Source organism: Anomaloglossus baeobatrachus, chromosome 2, assembly GCF_048569485.1.
Source record: "Anomaloglossus baeobatrachus isolate aAnoBae1 chromosome 2, aAnoBae1.hap1, whole genome shotgun sequence".
NCBI classification, from domain to species: domain Eukaryota; kingdom Metazoa; phylum Chordata; class Amphibia; order Anura; family Aromobatidae; genus Anomaloglossus; species Anomaloglossus baeobatrachus.
In genome coordinates, this window is record NC_134354.1 from 144080164 (window position 1) to 144096097 (window position 15934).

Below are 15934 nucleotides of genomic sequence, written 5' to 3' on the forward strand. Positions count from 1 at the left end.
CAAAAGGATTTGTAAACATCCATTAGCCTTCTAACAAAGTTAGGAAACACAATGCACCATTAGAGCACTGAAGTGGTGGTTGTTGGAAATGAGCCTCTATACACCTATGTAAATATTGCATTAAAAACCAGACGACTACTGCACAGTGTATATACAGCTCTGGCAAAAATTAAGAGACCACTGCAAAATTGTCAGTTTTTCTGATTTTTCTTTTTATCGGTATATTTTTGAGTGAAATGTAAATTGTTATTTTATTCTATAAACTACTGACAACATGTCTTCAAATTTACAAGCAATACACTTTGCATTTATTTTCTGAAATGAGAAATGGTCAAAATAACAAAAAAATGCAATGCTTTCAGACCTCAAATAATTCAAAGATAAGTTCATAATCAATTAGAAACAACAATACTAATAATGTTTTAACTCAGGAAGAGTTCAGAGATCAATATTTTGTGGAATAACCATGATTTTTAATCACAGCTTTCAAGTGTCTTGGCATACTTTCCACCAGTCTTTCACACTGCTTTTGGGTGACCTTATGCCACTCCTGGCACAAAAATGTAACAAGTTCTTCTTTGTTTGATGGCTTGTGACTATCCATCTTCCTCTTGATTACATTCCAGAGGTTGTCAATGGGGTTTAGGTCTGGAGATTGAGCTGGCCATGAAAGGGTTTTGATGTGGTGGTACTTTATCCACACATTAATTGACCTAGTTGTGTGGCATGGCGCATTGTCCAGCTGGAAAAACCAGTCCTCACAGTTGGGGAAACATTGCCTGAGCAGAAGGAAGCAACTGTTTTTTTTCAGAATAACCTTGTATGTGGCTTCATTCATGTTCGCAAAGTTTAATCCTCCCAATTCCAGCCTTGCTGAAGCATCCCCAGATCATCACCGATCCTTCACCAAATTTCACAGTGGGTGCAAGACACTGTGGCTTGTACGCCTCTCCCATTAGACGACCAGGTGTTGGGCACAGCTGAAAATTAGACACATCAGAGAAGATTACCCTAATCTAGACCTCTATGGCCTAATCCTTATGGTCTTTGGCAAACTTCAGCCTGGTTCTCCTTTGCTTCTCATTGATGAAAGGCTTTTTTCTAGCTTTATATGACTTGAGCCCTGCCTTTAGGAGCCTGTTAAAAACTGTTCTTGCCATGCAATTCACAACAGCTGCCATTTGCCATTCCTTTTGTAGGTCACTTGATGTCATTCTGCGGCTGCTAAGTGACATTCGAATGAGATGACGGTCATCCTGGTCAGTGTAGAGTCACTTTCGCCCTCTGTCAGTCTGTACTCTGGTTGGAATTCAGCTGACACTGGAATGGAATGGCTGTCAGATGTAGAGAAGCTGATTTTCATAAAAATGTGCAGTGGTCTCTTAATTTTTGCCAGAGCTGTATATGCCTGTATATTGGCCACATAGAGGATTTGTTCACCTGTATATTAATTTAACACTAAAGGTGAGCGGGCCCTAATTTTTTGTTTTTAATGTCATATACGGTACTTTAAATCCAAAGATATACAGAAATACAACAGCATTTTTTCATATAAATACATTAGATCTGTCTTAATTGATATTATCTCTTCATATGAAATAAGGTGAAAACGAAGATGTGGAACAACATAGGTTATACAAATAATATTAGAATAAATGTAGGTTAGTATCACCTGGATGAGAGCTTCATCTGCGCACGCGTCGCTAAGGGCATCATTTCTTTGAAGCCCGGACCGCCGACAGTGCATCTGGGACACTCGCCGCAGCGGCCTGCTCCACTACACAACCACCGCAGGTCCGCTGCCAGCACACACCCGCTGCCAGCACTGACCTGCCGCCGCTGCCTGCACAGCCTCTGCCTCCTGTGACCCTGCTCCACCACCGCTGTCGCCCCCCTCCAGTAAGACAACACCGGAATATAAGACGGATCCCTATTTTGTTTTGTTTTTTACCTGTTGTTATCTCTTATCTCTAAATTTGGGGTGCGTCTTATAAAATGAAAAATAAGGTAAATAAATCTATTTATTTATATATATATTTATATATATATATATATATATATATATATATATATATATATATATATATATTATATATATACATACATACATATATAAATATATATATATATCTGTGCATTGTTAAACGGCACCGACCTTGTGATAACACAGGAATAAAATGCCCCTCGTGCTGCTTTGATCATATCTGATGTAGAGATCTTTTATATTTGCCTCGTGTGACGTTTCCAAGCAGGACGCACATCTCCCAGAGCTCATTCCAGCTAAACTGAAAACTCCAATTGTCCACCAAATTCATTTTGGCGTGTAGAGCATTAGTTTGCTGCAGGGACACAGCTAAAAGCACAATACATAGTGCAATCTGTTAAATGGTTCATTGACAGATGCATTCAAGGAAATTTAAAAAAATGAAAAACAACCAAAGTGAGAAAATACCCTAGAGCTTTCCATGACCTAGTAAGCAGATCACGACCATCCTCGGGATGGAGCAGAGGAAAGCAATGAACGATACATTCATTAGAGCTTGTTAATCCTTTCATTATTTTTACAGCATCAGCAAATTAAGGAGCATAATCATATGCTGGAGGGATCATTATAGGGGAAAAAAGGGGGAACAGAAAATCATTATGGATCCATTCATTTCATTAATACTGAATAATGAGTAACAGCACCAGAAAATTGCAAGTGCTATTACAAATACAGACACTGGCCAAACTGTGATGGTAAATACCGACACTGACAAAACTCTGATGGTAAATACCGACACTGACAAAACTCTGATGGTAAATACAGACAGTGACAAAACTGTGATGGTAAATACAGATAGTGACCAAACTCTGATAGTAAATAGTGACACTGACCAAACCGTGATAGTAAATACTGACACTTACCAAACTGTGATGGTAAATACCGACAATGACCAAACTCTGATGGTAAATACAGACAGTGACAAAACTGTGATGGTAAATACAGATAGTGACCAAACTCTGATGGTAAATAGTGACACTGACCAAACCGTGATAGTAAATACTGAGACTGACCAAAATGTGATAGTAAATACTGACACTTACCAAACTGTGATGGTAAATACCGACAATGACCAAACTCTGATGGTAAATACCAACACTGAGCAAACTTTTAGGCTATGTTCACACACTGCGTTTTTTACCTGCGTTTTGGGTCCGTTTTTGCTGCAGAAATTTCTTGAGAAATTCTTGTAACCTTTCTGCAGACATTCCCCAGCAAAACCTATGGCAAAAAAAATTAGCTGTGCACACACTGTGTTTTTTTCTTAAGAAAATTCTTTCAGTAGATTTTCTTAAGAAAAAGAATGAGCATGTCACTTCTTTTCTGCAGCTAACTGCGTTTTTTGCCATAGATAATTGGCACAATAACGCAGGGAGCAACCAGCGGTAAAAACGCACCAAAAACGCACCGAAAACGCACCAAAAACGCGGCAAAAACGCAGGTGCGTTTTTGATGCATTTTTTAACGCAGGTGCACTAATCCTTCACTCTTAAGAAATTTCTTAAGAAAAATCATTTTTCTAGTGTGAACATAGCCTAATAGTAAAGCCGGACGTGACCAAACTATGATGGTAAATACAGGCTGTGACCAAACTCTGATGGTAAATACCAACACTGACCAAACAGTGATGGTAAATACCGACACTGACCAAACAGTGATGGTAAATACAGACAGTGACAAAACTGCGATGGTAAATACTGACACTGAACAAACTCTAATAACACTGATTAAACTTTTTTTCTCTAATTAACTGATAAGAAACTATTCAGAATTTTGGAGAGAAAAAAAAGTTGTCATACTCCAATATCGGTAATGGTTTTATTTTTCTAATCATGGAGTCGAGTAACGGCTTATTTTCTGTGTGGTTAATCAACTTGTTTATGCCAATTTGGGGTGCATATAACATTTTGATTGCTTTCTATTACATTTTTGTAGGGGGTGGGTTTCCAAAAAAGGACATTTTTGTGTACTCACCGTAAAATGTCTTTCTTGGAGCCTTTCATTGGGGGACACAGACAGTGGGTTATATGGTGTCTCCAGGGGAGGCTTGACACTAGGTTTGAAAAAGGTGTTAGCTCCTCCCCCCACAGCATATACCCCAGCTAGGCGGGAACTAGCTCAGTTTGTTGTAAAAGCAGTAGGAGAAGGACAACCAAAACCACAAGGGTGGGAGCTGTGTCCCCCAATGAAAGGCTCCAAGAAAGACATTATACGGTGAGTACACAAAAATGTCCTTTCCTTTCTCGCCTTTTCATTGGGGGACACAGACAGTGGGACGTCCCAAAGCAGTCCCTGGGTGGGAACTGAACTATTAACAGTGTATAACATCAGAGTAAAGGCCCCTTTACACACTGAGACTTTCTAGCGATCCCACCAGCGATCCCATCCTGGCCGGGATCGCTACAAAGTCTCTGGTGAGCTGTCAAACAGGCAGACCTGGCCAACGACGCAACAGCGATCCGGACCTGCAGAACGACCTAGCTAGTCATTGGGGACGTTGTAAAGCAGCTTTTTGAAAGGGAAGTCGCTGTAAAGTCCCCTTTACACACAGACTTTCTAGCGATCATGCTGCACAGCGGGAAACAAAGGACCAAAGAATGGTCCTGAACGATTTGTAGCAATCAGCAACTTCACAGCAGGGGCCAGGTCGCTGATGTGTTTCACACACTGCAATGTCGCTGGGGAGGTCGCTATAACGTCACAAAACCGGTGACGTTACAGCGATGTCGTTTGCGATGTTGCAGTGTGTAAAGCCACCTTAAGAGCTGACTAACGACTGCAACTGCAGTGAACCCATAACAAACACTGTCAAAAAAACGAGCAGTGGCCACTTATAAATGGGCCACTGCCGTCTGAAGGACTTGTCTTCCAAGAGCAGCATCCGCGGATGCATGCGGATGCACTCTGTAGAATTTTGTAAACGTGTCCACACTAGAGCAGGTAGCAGCCTTGCAAAGTTGGGCCGCCGAAGCCTGATGGCGGATAGCCCAGGAGGCACCCACTGCTCGTGTAGAGTGGGCCTGCACAGATTGAGGAGGAACAACACCTCGTGTTTTGTAAGTTTCACACATGGCAGTCCTGATCCATCAAGAAATCGTGGATTTAGAAGCCCGGTTGCCCTTTTTTTGTCCTTCTGAGAGGACAAAAAGGGCATCGGACTAGCGCAACGGCGCTGTTCTGGAGATGTAGATCCGCAGAGCCCTGACAAGATTGAGAGTGTGAAGGGCTTTCTCAAAGGAGTAGACCGGGGCCGGGCAGAATGACGGCAACACAAAGGCAACTTTCCAAGACAGCCGTTGAAGAGAGATTTCTCTCAAGGGTTTGAAAGGAGGAAGCTGAAGAGCTCCGAGAACCAAATTCAGATCCCAGGGATCTAAGGGGTGACGATAAGGGGGGACCAAATGCGCCACCCCTTGAAGAAAGGTACGGACCTGAGGGCGAGAAGCCAGCTGCTTCTGGAAAAAAATTGACAAGGCAGAAATTTGTCCTTTAAGGGTATTGAGAGCAAGACCCGAGTCCATACCGTCTTGCAAAGAGGGAAGAACATTAGGGATTGAAAAGGTCAGGGGCGACCGAATATGACGGTCGCACCAGGACAGATAGGTCTTCCAGGTCCTGTGATAAATGCTGGCGGAGGAAGGCTTCCGAGCATTAAGCATGGTATGAACTACCCTGGAAGAAAGATGAGACTTGGCTAGAATCCAGGATTCAAGCGCCATGCCGTCAAATGCAGCTGTGCTGTATTCTGGTGGAATATTGGACCTTGCGACAGAAGATCCGGGCGGTCGGGAAGACGCCAGGGAGTGTCGCCGAGAAGGTGAAGGAACTCTGGAAACCAGGCTCTTCTGGTCCACTCCGGGGCCACGAGGATCGCCGGGATTCCCTCCGCTTTGATTTTCTTGATTACTCTCGGAATGAGAGGGAACGTAAGGAAAACGTATGGCAGGCGAAACTGCGACCACGGGAGGACTAGAGCGTCGGAGCCGAGCGCTAGCGGGTCTCTCGACCGGGATACGAAGGGATGTACTTTGGCGTTTAGCCGAGACGCCATGAGGTCCACATCTGGGAGCCCCCAACGAAGAGTGATCTGATGGAACACCTCGTCGTGGAGGGACCATTCCCCTGCCACTAGACCTTGCCTGCTGAGAAAGTCTGCGGCCCAGTTGTCTATCCCCGTAATATGAACAGCTGAAATAATGGGAATGTGCATCTCTGCCCAAAGAAGAATCCTGGAGACTTCTTTCATCGTTGCCCTGCTGCGAGTTCCTCCCTGACGGTTGACGTAAGCCACAGCCATGGCATTGTCTGACTGGATCCGAACCGGGAGGCCCAGAAGCAAGGGTTGAAAGGTCTGAAGGGCCAGAAATATGGCCCTGATCTCCAGAACGTTGATATGAAGGGATCGCTCGGGGTGAGACCAGCGTCCGTGAGCAGTGTGGTGGAGAAACACCGCCCCCCAACCTAACAGGCTGGCATCTGTCATGACTACGTGTCAGTGGACAGGGCGGAAGGACTTCCCCTGAGATAGGGATAAGACCTGAGTCCACCAGACGAGAGAGCTGAGGGCAGTCCGAGATAAGCGGACTGACCGGTCTAGAGAGGCTGGATTCTTGTCCCAAGAGGACAGAAGATCCAATTGCAGAGGGCGCAAATGGAATTGGGCAAACGACACGGCTTGCATGACTGCTACCATCTTGCCTAACACTCTCATCCCACTCCGGAGGGATGGGTAACGGCGGGAATGGAGGGATTGGGCTGCCCAGATCAGGGAAGACCTCTTGTCTTCTGGAAGAAAAACCCCGGGCCTGAACCGTGTCTATCAGCATACCTAAAAAAGGTGATGCGCTGATGAGGAATGAGGGATGACTTGTTGAAGTTGAGAAGCCACCCTAGCCTTGAGAGCGTGTCTGGGCAAATTTGCACGCTTTCTGAGCAAACTTGAGGAGAGCTCCCCTTGACACGTAGGTCGTCCAAATAGGGAACGACCAGAACGCCTCTGGGGTGCAAAATGGACATGACGGCCGCCATGACCTTTGTGAAGACCCGAGGCGCAGTAGCCAGTCCAAAGGGAAGGGCCCTGAATTGGATATGACGATGTCCTACGGCAAAACGAAGGAACCGTTGATGCGATACACATATGGGAATGTGTAAATAAGCATCTTGAATGTCTATGGAAGCTAGGAATTCTCCCGGTTCCATAGCAGCTAGTACGGCTCTCAATGATTCCATTCGGAAGGTCCGAATCCGTACGGACCTGTTTAGCCTTTTGAGGTCCAGGATAGGACGGACAGAGCCATCTTTTTTGGGGACGACAAAGAGGTTTGAATAGAAACCTTTGCCGCGCTGTTCCAGGGGCACTGGAATGATAACGTTTGCTTTCTGTAAAGAGGCTATGGCCTGAAATAAGGCCTGGCTTTGCGTTGTGGACTTTGGAAGCCGAGAACGCAGAAACCTGTTGGCCGGTAGGGAATGGAAATCGATCTTGTAACCTGAGGTGACGATTTCTCGAACCCAAGCATCGTGAGTATGGTCTAGCCAGATATCCCGAAAAAGCAGAAGCCGCCCTCCAACAGGAGTCGGCTCTGAGGGGCACCCGGCGTCATGCTGAAGGGGCCTTCGCGGGGCGAGGTCCCGTGGGTTTAGATTGCCTGGAGTGGGAACGCCAGGAAGAGTCCCTTGGGGGACCGGATCCCCGATCTGAGCGTTGCGACGACCCCTGTGAAGGTTTTTTGGGGGGGGCGGGCCAAAAGGACTGCCTGCGCCAAGAAGACTTTTTAAAATTTTTGGATACAGGCCGCTTTTGTGGTAGAATGGTACTTTTACCACCCGTCGTCTCAGATATAAGCTTGTCCAGGGATTCTCCAAACAGACGAAGACCCTGGAAGGGGAGTGTGGACAGGGACTTCTTGGAGGCACTGTCCGCGTTCCATATCTTTAGCCACAGGACTCTGCGGGCAAAAACAGCGTTGGCTGCCGTTAGGGCTGACAAACTGCATCTAAGGAGTGGTGAAGCAAGTAATTAGAGGCTTGAGAGAACAAATCAAGGATCTCAAGAGCCTCTGAAGGAATATTGCAAGAGCGAAGCAACTTGCGCAAGTTCCTACTCCACACACTCATAGGTCTCGCCACCCATGTCATGGCAAACGGGGCGCAGAGAGGAGCTGGAAGCCTGGAAAATAGATTTGACCGCAGCATCAATTGCGTGGTCAGACGAGTCCTTGAGAGACGCGGTGTCTGAGACAGACATAACCGTGTGTTTAGCCAGCCTGGATACTGGCGGATCCACAACGGGGGGTACTGACCAGAGCTTAACCAGTTCCGATGGAAAGGGATAAGCGAATGAAGAGGAGGATTTTTTTATTAAACCTCCTATCAGGGTGATCCCACCGTTTTAGATATGATTTGATGAAAAATTTGGATCCTGGGCAAAGGACTTAGGAGGCTTCTTGGCCCGCTTGATTGCCGACTGAGAAGTCGGGTCCGAAGGCTGATCAGAAATCGACAGAGAGTGATTGACAGCCGAAATTAATGTGTCTTCCATATGTCTAGACTCAGAAGGGACATCTGAACCAGAGTCAGAGTCTTGAGAATCGTGACTACTAAAGGTCACGGAGCCAGAGTCAGCCTGATCATCGTCCGAGTCGGACAAGACGCAACGGTCGCAATGGCGCCTTTTGGAGACAGCCTTTTTACGTACTGGGAACGAGACACCAGACGAAGGCGGGCTCCCCTGGGGGAGCTGAGTCGGGGGGAGGCTGTGAGAGCCTGTGGAAGGCTGGGATATGTGAGCGGCCAGGTCATCTAACCTCTTAGACATTAGAAGAGCCCAGGCAGGAATAACGTCATCAGACTGGGGTACTGCCTGGATAGTGGCCGCAGCCAAATCCACAGACTGCACGACCTCCTGGTCCGGCAGCGGAGGCTGTTGTGACACGGTAGTAGGGGCATCGCAGCCCCGGCATAGTGGATAGCTTCGGCCATTACAAAAATGAGCGTCCACAGGTGGTACAAGCATAGTACAGGTCCATAGAGGATGCCTGGGAAGCTTTATCACCCTTGCGGTTACGCATGTCAGCAACAGTTCCACAATAAGTACAGTAAGCCTCTAGCAGTATTATAAAGGGACTGCTGTGGGTGAGGAGCTGCTAGCAGTATTATAAATGACTGCTATGCAGAGCCGGTATATCCCGAGTAAAGTAGCACACCCTGTCAAACAGTCGGTATATACCTACAGGCACAGTTAGTATATACTCCTAAAAGCTGATATACACCGCCAGCCAGCAGACACACACCACTAGAAAGACAGTGATAACCACTGAGCAGAGCGGTATATAGTGCTGCAGAGTTGCAGAGCCAGGAGGCGATCTCACCCGTGTCTGCTCCCCACATGTAATGGCGTCCAGTGTTCTCTGGCAGCATGGAGGGGAGAGACGGCCCACTAGAGGGAGCGGCTTCTGGAGCAGTGGAGGGGGCGTTGCTAGAATGCAGGCAGACGGCGGGAGCTAAATTAATGATGCTTCCCCGGGATCACGGCCTGCATCGTCCCACCGGCGCCTTTCCCGGTGGCGGTTTGGATGCAGGGGACTGACTCGTCGTCTCCCTACCTGCTCCTGGCTCCGTCTGAAGATGGGTCGGTCCTGAGATGCGGGGATCTCGGGGACGCATCTTCGGCTCAAGGCTGAAGCAGGTTCTCGGCTCTGCTAGCCCTCTGGAGCTACCTTTGTGAGGTGCTTCCAGGGAGCCTGGAGGGGTACGCAGACCCGACCACTTGGGCGCGAGGGAAGATTGACAGCTTGTGCATGCCAGGTTTCCTCTGCCCGTACACGGGGGGAACGGGGGTGGCAGGGCACCCTGGTATTGCCCCTATCAAAAATAGAATGAATAAGAAAAGAAAAACAAAATAAAAAGTAAAAATAAGCTGGCCTGAGGCATCTCTGGTGGAGCTCAATCCAGACATGTCAGCCTCCCTGCTGACACTAAGAAAAAACTGAGCTAGTTCCCGCCTAGCTGGGGTTATATGCTATGGGAGGGGGAGCTAACACTTTTTTCAACCTAGTGTCCAGCCTCCCCTGGAGACACCATATAACCCAATGTCTGTGTCCCCCAATGAAAAGGCGAGAAAGGAAAAAGGAATGCCTTGATTCATTAAGACTAGCACTTTGTACGTCAATGTTAATGATGGGCGTGCATGAATATGGTGTGCCAAATTGATTAGGAAGTGCTCCCCACTTAATGAAGGTATCTAGAAATTGCACCCAAGGATGAACCAGACATGGCTGTTTTGTTTTTTTTTACTTTCCCATGATGCTACACAAAGAAGCAGTGTGTTTCAGGTGTGCATTAAAATACATCCACAGGTGTGTTTCTTATTAACTCAGATGTTGACAATAAACCTATCAGAAGCTTCCAAAGACATGAAATCATCATATAGGCTGTCCCATATTGTTTAAAGGCACAATACTCTTAGTGGATGTAAACTTTTAACTTTGAAGAAAGTAGTAAAAATGCCTTAAAACATTCTTGCTCTCTCAATATTCTGGCATTTGGCAAATATAAATATATTTTCTAATCCTTATAAAAAAAAAAAATAAAACGGTAAAGCCGCCAGCGAAATTGCTTCCGAAAAAAGACTGCTGGCGTTTTCCTGAAGTGGCTTTGCCTAGAAAAACTCAACTGAACAATGACATTGTGAGAACATACCCTTACCAGTAATTTGCTATAAACACTTTCGCTCATGTTAGCAAAATATTCGTGTACATGAACATGATCCAATATTATAGAGACAGCTGGAACACTCAGCTCTCCAGATATACAGATTTGCATTCATTTGCATTAAGCAGAAGCTTGGACCCGGACAACATATCTAAAGCAAAGCAGACTGCAGGCACTACCAACACCACAAAACAGTGACCCCACCATAAGAGCAAAGACGTTACCAACAAACCCAGACCCTGGTGCCAATGGGCATCCAAGAGGCCCTCTCCACTGGCCTCCCTCTAGCACTGGCACATGTTCGCCCTGTGGCCTCAGTTACCGATCCAGGATATAGTGGTGGCAATGAGAGTAGAAAGGGAAATGTGAAAACAATACAGAAAAGGCCATAGTCATGTGGGTTTCTATGAATTACAGTACAGCAATTGTTCTTTTGCACGAGGAGGTAAAATATAATTGTAAAGAAGAAAAAAAGTGTAAAATTGTAGTACACAAGACAACTTTTTGTTCACTGATAGAGAAATGCAAAGATCAACTAACACATAAAAATTTCTAAATGTAAAAGCCGTAACATTGTAGGCACGTTGTCATCTCTTAAAGCGAACCAACCACCGGGATTTTCATATATAAATTAAAGCCCGTGCTCTACTGGTGCTAGGATGCTGATTCTAAATATATCTCTGCTATTACAGAGGGAGGAAGGACAGGGGGAGGAAGGCCAGGCAGCAGACAAGGGTGGGAATAACTAGCAAAACCCAACCTATTGGATATTCCGTTGCACCTCACATGAAATAACAGTGCATTTCACAAACTTTACTTGCCTATATTTCAGAAAGTATACATCCGATCTCACAACTAATGGTATATATAGAATCAGTATGATAGCGCCAGTATGACACTGACTTTAGTCTGTATATGAAAATCCTGCTGGTTCATCCTCTTTAACTGGCATTAAAGGAGTTGTCCGACTAAAACAAACCCTATTGAAATGAAATCTACCTAAAAAGCAGCTGATCACCGAGGGATCGTTCTATCAGAAGATTTTAAGTTGTGCTGGCAACTGCAAAATAAATGTAAATGTTCTTACTGTATCGGCCGTTCATAGCGGGAAAATATGTGCAGGAAATCAACTAAATCCACTATTGAGCCATGCTGGCAAGTGTCAAAGGGCAATGCCAAGACAGGCAAGTGCCAAAGCTTCGAGTCAACCCAACCCATGTTCTCTTGACTAAGCGGTCCAGTGTTTCCTTACAGAACTATTCTAAAGTTTGGAAGTTATCCCCTATGCACTGTTTGTAAACGAGTCGGACCCCCAGTGATCAGGAAGTTAACCCCTATCTAATGGATAGGGAATAACTTCTAAACTTGAGAATATGCCTTGAAGTCATCACTGATTGTAGTGTAATTGCACAGTGTATCCCTTTTATGATGAGCATAATCCCCAGGTACTGCATATGTATAGGGGCTTTGATATGACAAACCCTTTACAGGGAAAGGCTTTCGCTACCTCATCTGAAGGAAGCATGATGTAGGGGCAGAGACCCCGATTATAGCGATGTGTCACTTATTGGCCTGCTTGTTGTAAGTTTGATCAAATCTGTTTTACCAGCAAGATAATATCATAAGCTCTGTATACTGAATATCACCTTTATTACTGATTTACAGTGTACACAGAAAGCTGTCAATCAGCGGCGTAGATAGGATTATACAGAGCTCTCTAGATCTGCAGCAGATATCAGTGATTTTATCAAAACTGCAGCGAGCAGCCCAGTAAGTGACACATTGCAGAAATAAAGGTCTCTGCACCCAAATCATGCAGGTCTCAGATGGGGTAGCAAAAGCTAGTGACAGATTCCCTTTAAAAAATGTGATACATTTGATCAATCCTAACAATAAGGGGTACTTTGCACGCTGCGACATCGCTAACCGATTGTAGCGATGCCGAGCGCGATAGTCCCCGCCCCCGTCGCAGATGCGATCTTTTGTGATAGCTGCTGTAGCGAACATTATCGCTACGGCAGCTTCACAGGCACTTACCTGCCCTGCGACATCGCTCTGGCCGGCGACCCGCCTCCTTCCTAAGGGGGTGGGTCGTGCGGCGTCACAGCGACGTCACACGGCAGGCGGCCAATAGAAGCGGAGGGGTGGAGATGAGCGGGACGTAAACATCCCGCCCACCTCCTTCCTTCCTCACAGCAGGCGGGACGCAGGTAAGGAGATGTTCCTCGCTCCTGCGGCTTCACACACAGCGATGTGTGCTGCCGCAGGAACGAGGAACAACATCGTACCTGTCGCTGCAGCGAAATTATGGAAATGACCGACACTACACAGATCACCGATTTTCAACGCTTTTGCGATCGTTTATCGGTGCATCTAGGCTTTACACATTGCGACGTCGTTACCGGCGCCGGATGTGCATCACTTTCGATTTGACCCCGACGATATCGCAGTAGTGATGTCGCAACGTGCAAAGTACCCCTTACAGTTGTGTCACAATCTACACTTACTCTCCAAGCTTAGGAGAGTGTAACTAACAGACATGTAATGGAAGGACATTCTGTTACGGTTATGTTTCTTACCTCCCGTTCTTTGCCGTGTATGTGGCCAGGTAGCCATGGTCTGCCCAGCTATGTACAGTCTCTGTCATTCCATGCTTTTGGAACAAGGGCTGCAGCTCTCTGATAATGGCACTTCCGTCAGCTAGAAATAGTGAGATGAAAGCAATTAACCACTTCGGAAAGTAAACACCACACACGCAGAACGCCCCGTTATCACCTGCCACATGCCGTCATTTTTAGCCATGGCTATAAATGGAGGTATATTCAAAAGGAATAAGAAATAGAATGGGTTGTGGCTAAGGCTCAAAACTATACAAAAAAACTTCATGTACGATTCCTTAACAGGGGCATACCCTTTCAAAATTTTGTTTTTTACCAAGTTGTCCTGGCCATAATAATACAACAAGTGAGAACTCATCTTCCGCAGGTCCAATTCTCCTTCTCCACACATGGTCCATTGTTTACAGGCTGCAGATGTGACATCACTCTTCAACAGCGCTGCAGCCAATCACCAGGCTCAGGGGTGGACACCACAAGCCACTGAGCCCAGTAATTGGCCGCAGCGCTGTTCACTTGACATCAGAGGTGGATTCAGGGGAGGTGAGGAACTGCTGAGTATATTTTTTATTTGGCTCTAGGACAAAATGGCGGAAAAAAATGTTCTTTTTAGATATATATATATATATATATATATATATATATATATATATATATATATATATATTTATTCACTAAAGGCCCAGGTCTCTCTATGCTAGGCTTACTCCGGTTAGTCTTGTCACTACCGGTTGGGTCCGCAGGTAATATAAACATTGTTGGAGTCAAATTTAAAGGAATTATCGCCTACCTGGAAATCCCTTTTAAGGCTATGTGCGCACTAGAAAATGGACTTTTCTTAAGAAAAATCTGCACCCTCTGGTAGAATACCGCACCCGCGTTTTTGCCACGTTTTTTTCACGGGTTGGTCCCTGTGGTTTTTTTACCATTTATCTATGGCAAAAACCGCAGGTACCTGCAGAAAAGAAGTGACATGCACATTAATTCCGCAGCGGAAATTCCGCGGGTAAATCCGCAGGGATAAAAAACACAGTGTGCGCAGCATTTTTTTTATACCCTTAGGTTTCACTGGGGAAGGACTGCAGAAATTTTATAAATATTTTCTGTGGCAAATCCGTGGTAAAATCCGCAGTAAATCCACAGCGTGTGCACAGGGCCTTAAATGCAGAAGTCCTCCTTATATAATGAAATAGCAGATACTCGCCTTCCCCTCAGGCCTGTGCTAACTAAGTGACTGCCAGAGCCCGCGTGAGCCCTGCTGCCAATCAGCATCTGCTATTCACTTCCTTTGGACAAAGCGCAAAACACAGAAAAGTGAGAGCGCAACAGTCAAATAGCCGCCACTGATTAGCTGCAAGGTGCATGTGGCATAACAATGTCTGGGAAACTCAGTGTCAACATACGTGGATTGGCGCTAGTGCAGGAGGTGAGTATATGGTTTTTATATTTGGTAAGGGGGAGAACTTTATATAAAAAAGAATAGTCCCTGTAGTGGAAACCCCTTTCAGGCCTTGTACACACGCTGCTTTTTTTGCTGCTTTTTTGGTGCAGCTTTGCGTGCAGTTTGTGGTCCTAAACTGCATGTCTTTCCTTCCCCAACAAAGTCTATGAGAAATCTGAAAGGCCGTGTGCACATTGCTTCTTTTTTTGCCTGCAGTTTTGGTTGCAGAAAAAAGAAGCAATACGTCACTTCTTTTCTGCCTTTTTCCAAGCGGTTTGCCATTGACAATGTTAACAAAAACAAGGGGTAAAAACACGGCAAAAACAAATGTGTTTTTTTATGCGTTTTTCTGAGATAGGGTGTGTTTTTCGCTGGAGAAACAAATCTGCAGTGTGCGCACATACCGTACAATAGTTACCCTACTCATGGATCACAGCAACATCACAACATCTGTACGGTGTCAAAATATAAGGATAAACGGCAACAGTAAGGAAAGCATGGTGAATAGTAAGCATGGTAAATAGCAGATTTCCCTGTGGCCCAGGTATTGCACGATCCCTCCACGTATGTTTTACCTGTGGCTCTTCTAAGAGGTAAGCGATTCACTAATTTTGAAAAAGCCACAGGGGAAACATAGTTCAAGGACTTATCTCTGTAACCAGGAGATCAGGTAATATGTGGCTTTTAGTGGAGAAATGTGTCAAATATTCCATCAGCAGTCTCATGAGAAGCAGATTCAGCTGTCTGTCAGCCGCTCTTACTCGCTCCGCCCAGCAGGAGGCGCCTGTGCCCATCTCTCATGGGTCCTAGGACAATGTCTATATAGAACAATATCCCGACTCCGTATGTAATCACCCGAAATAACATCTTCATAAGGTCCTACTGTTAGTGTATAAGGCCAGACTGGTGGCTGGGCCTGGAATAAAGGCTACTTTACACGCTGCGATATCGGTCCCGATATCGCTAGCGTGGGTACCCGCCCCCATCTGTTGTGCGACACGGGCAAATCGCTGCTCGTGCCGCACAACATCGCGCAGACCCGTCACACATACTTACCTGTCCGGCGACGTCGCTGTGACCGGCGAACCGCCTCCTTTCTAAGGGGGCGGTCCGTGCGGCGTC

The 15934-nt window shown here is 45.9% G+C and overlaps 1 protein-coding gene across 2 annotated transcripts in view; it reads right to left on the reverse strand.

The window, feature by feature from the left end:
- Positions 1-15934, reverse strand: part of SMS (spermine synthase) — a 225094-nt gene that overhangs the window by 173387 nt on the left and 35773 nt on the right. For both annotated transcript variants that reach the window (XM_075333409.1, XM_075333410.1), the window contains exon 2: positions 13336-13456. In XM_075333409.1, coding sequence (XP_075189524.1) covers positions 13336-13456 — 121 coding nt within the window. The remainder of the gene's footprint in view (positions 1-13335; positions 13457-15934) is intronic.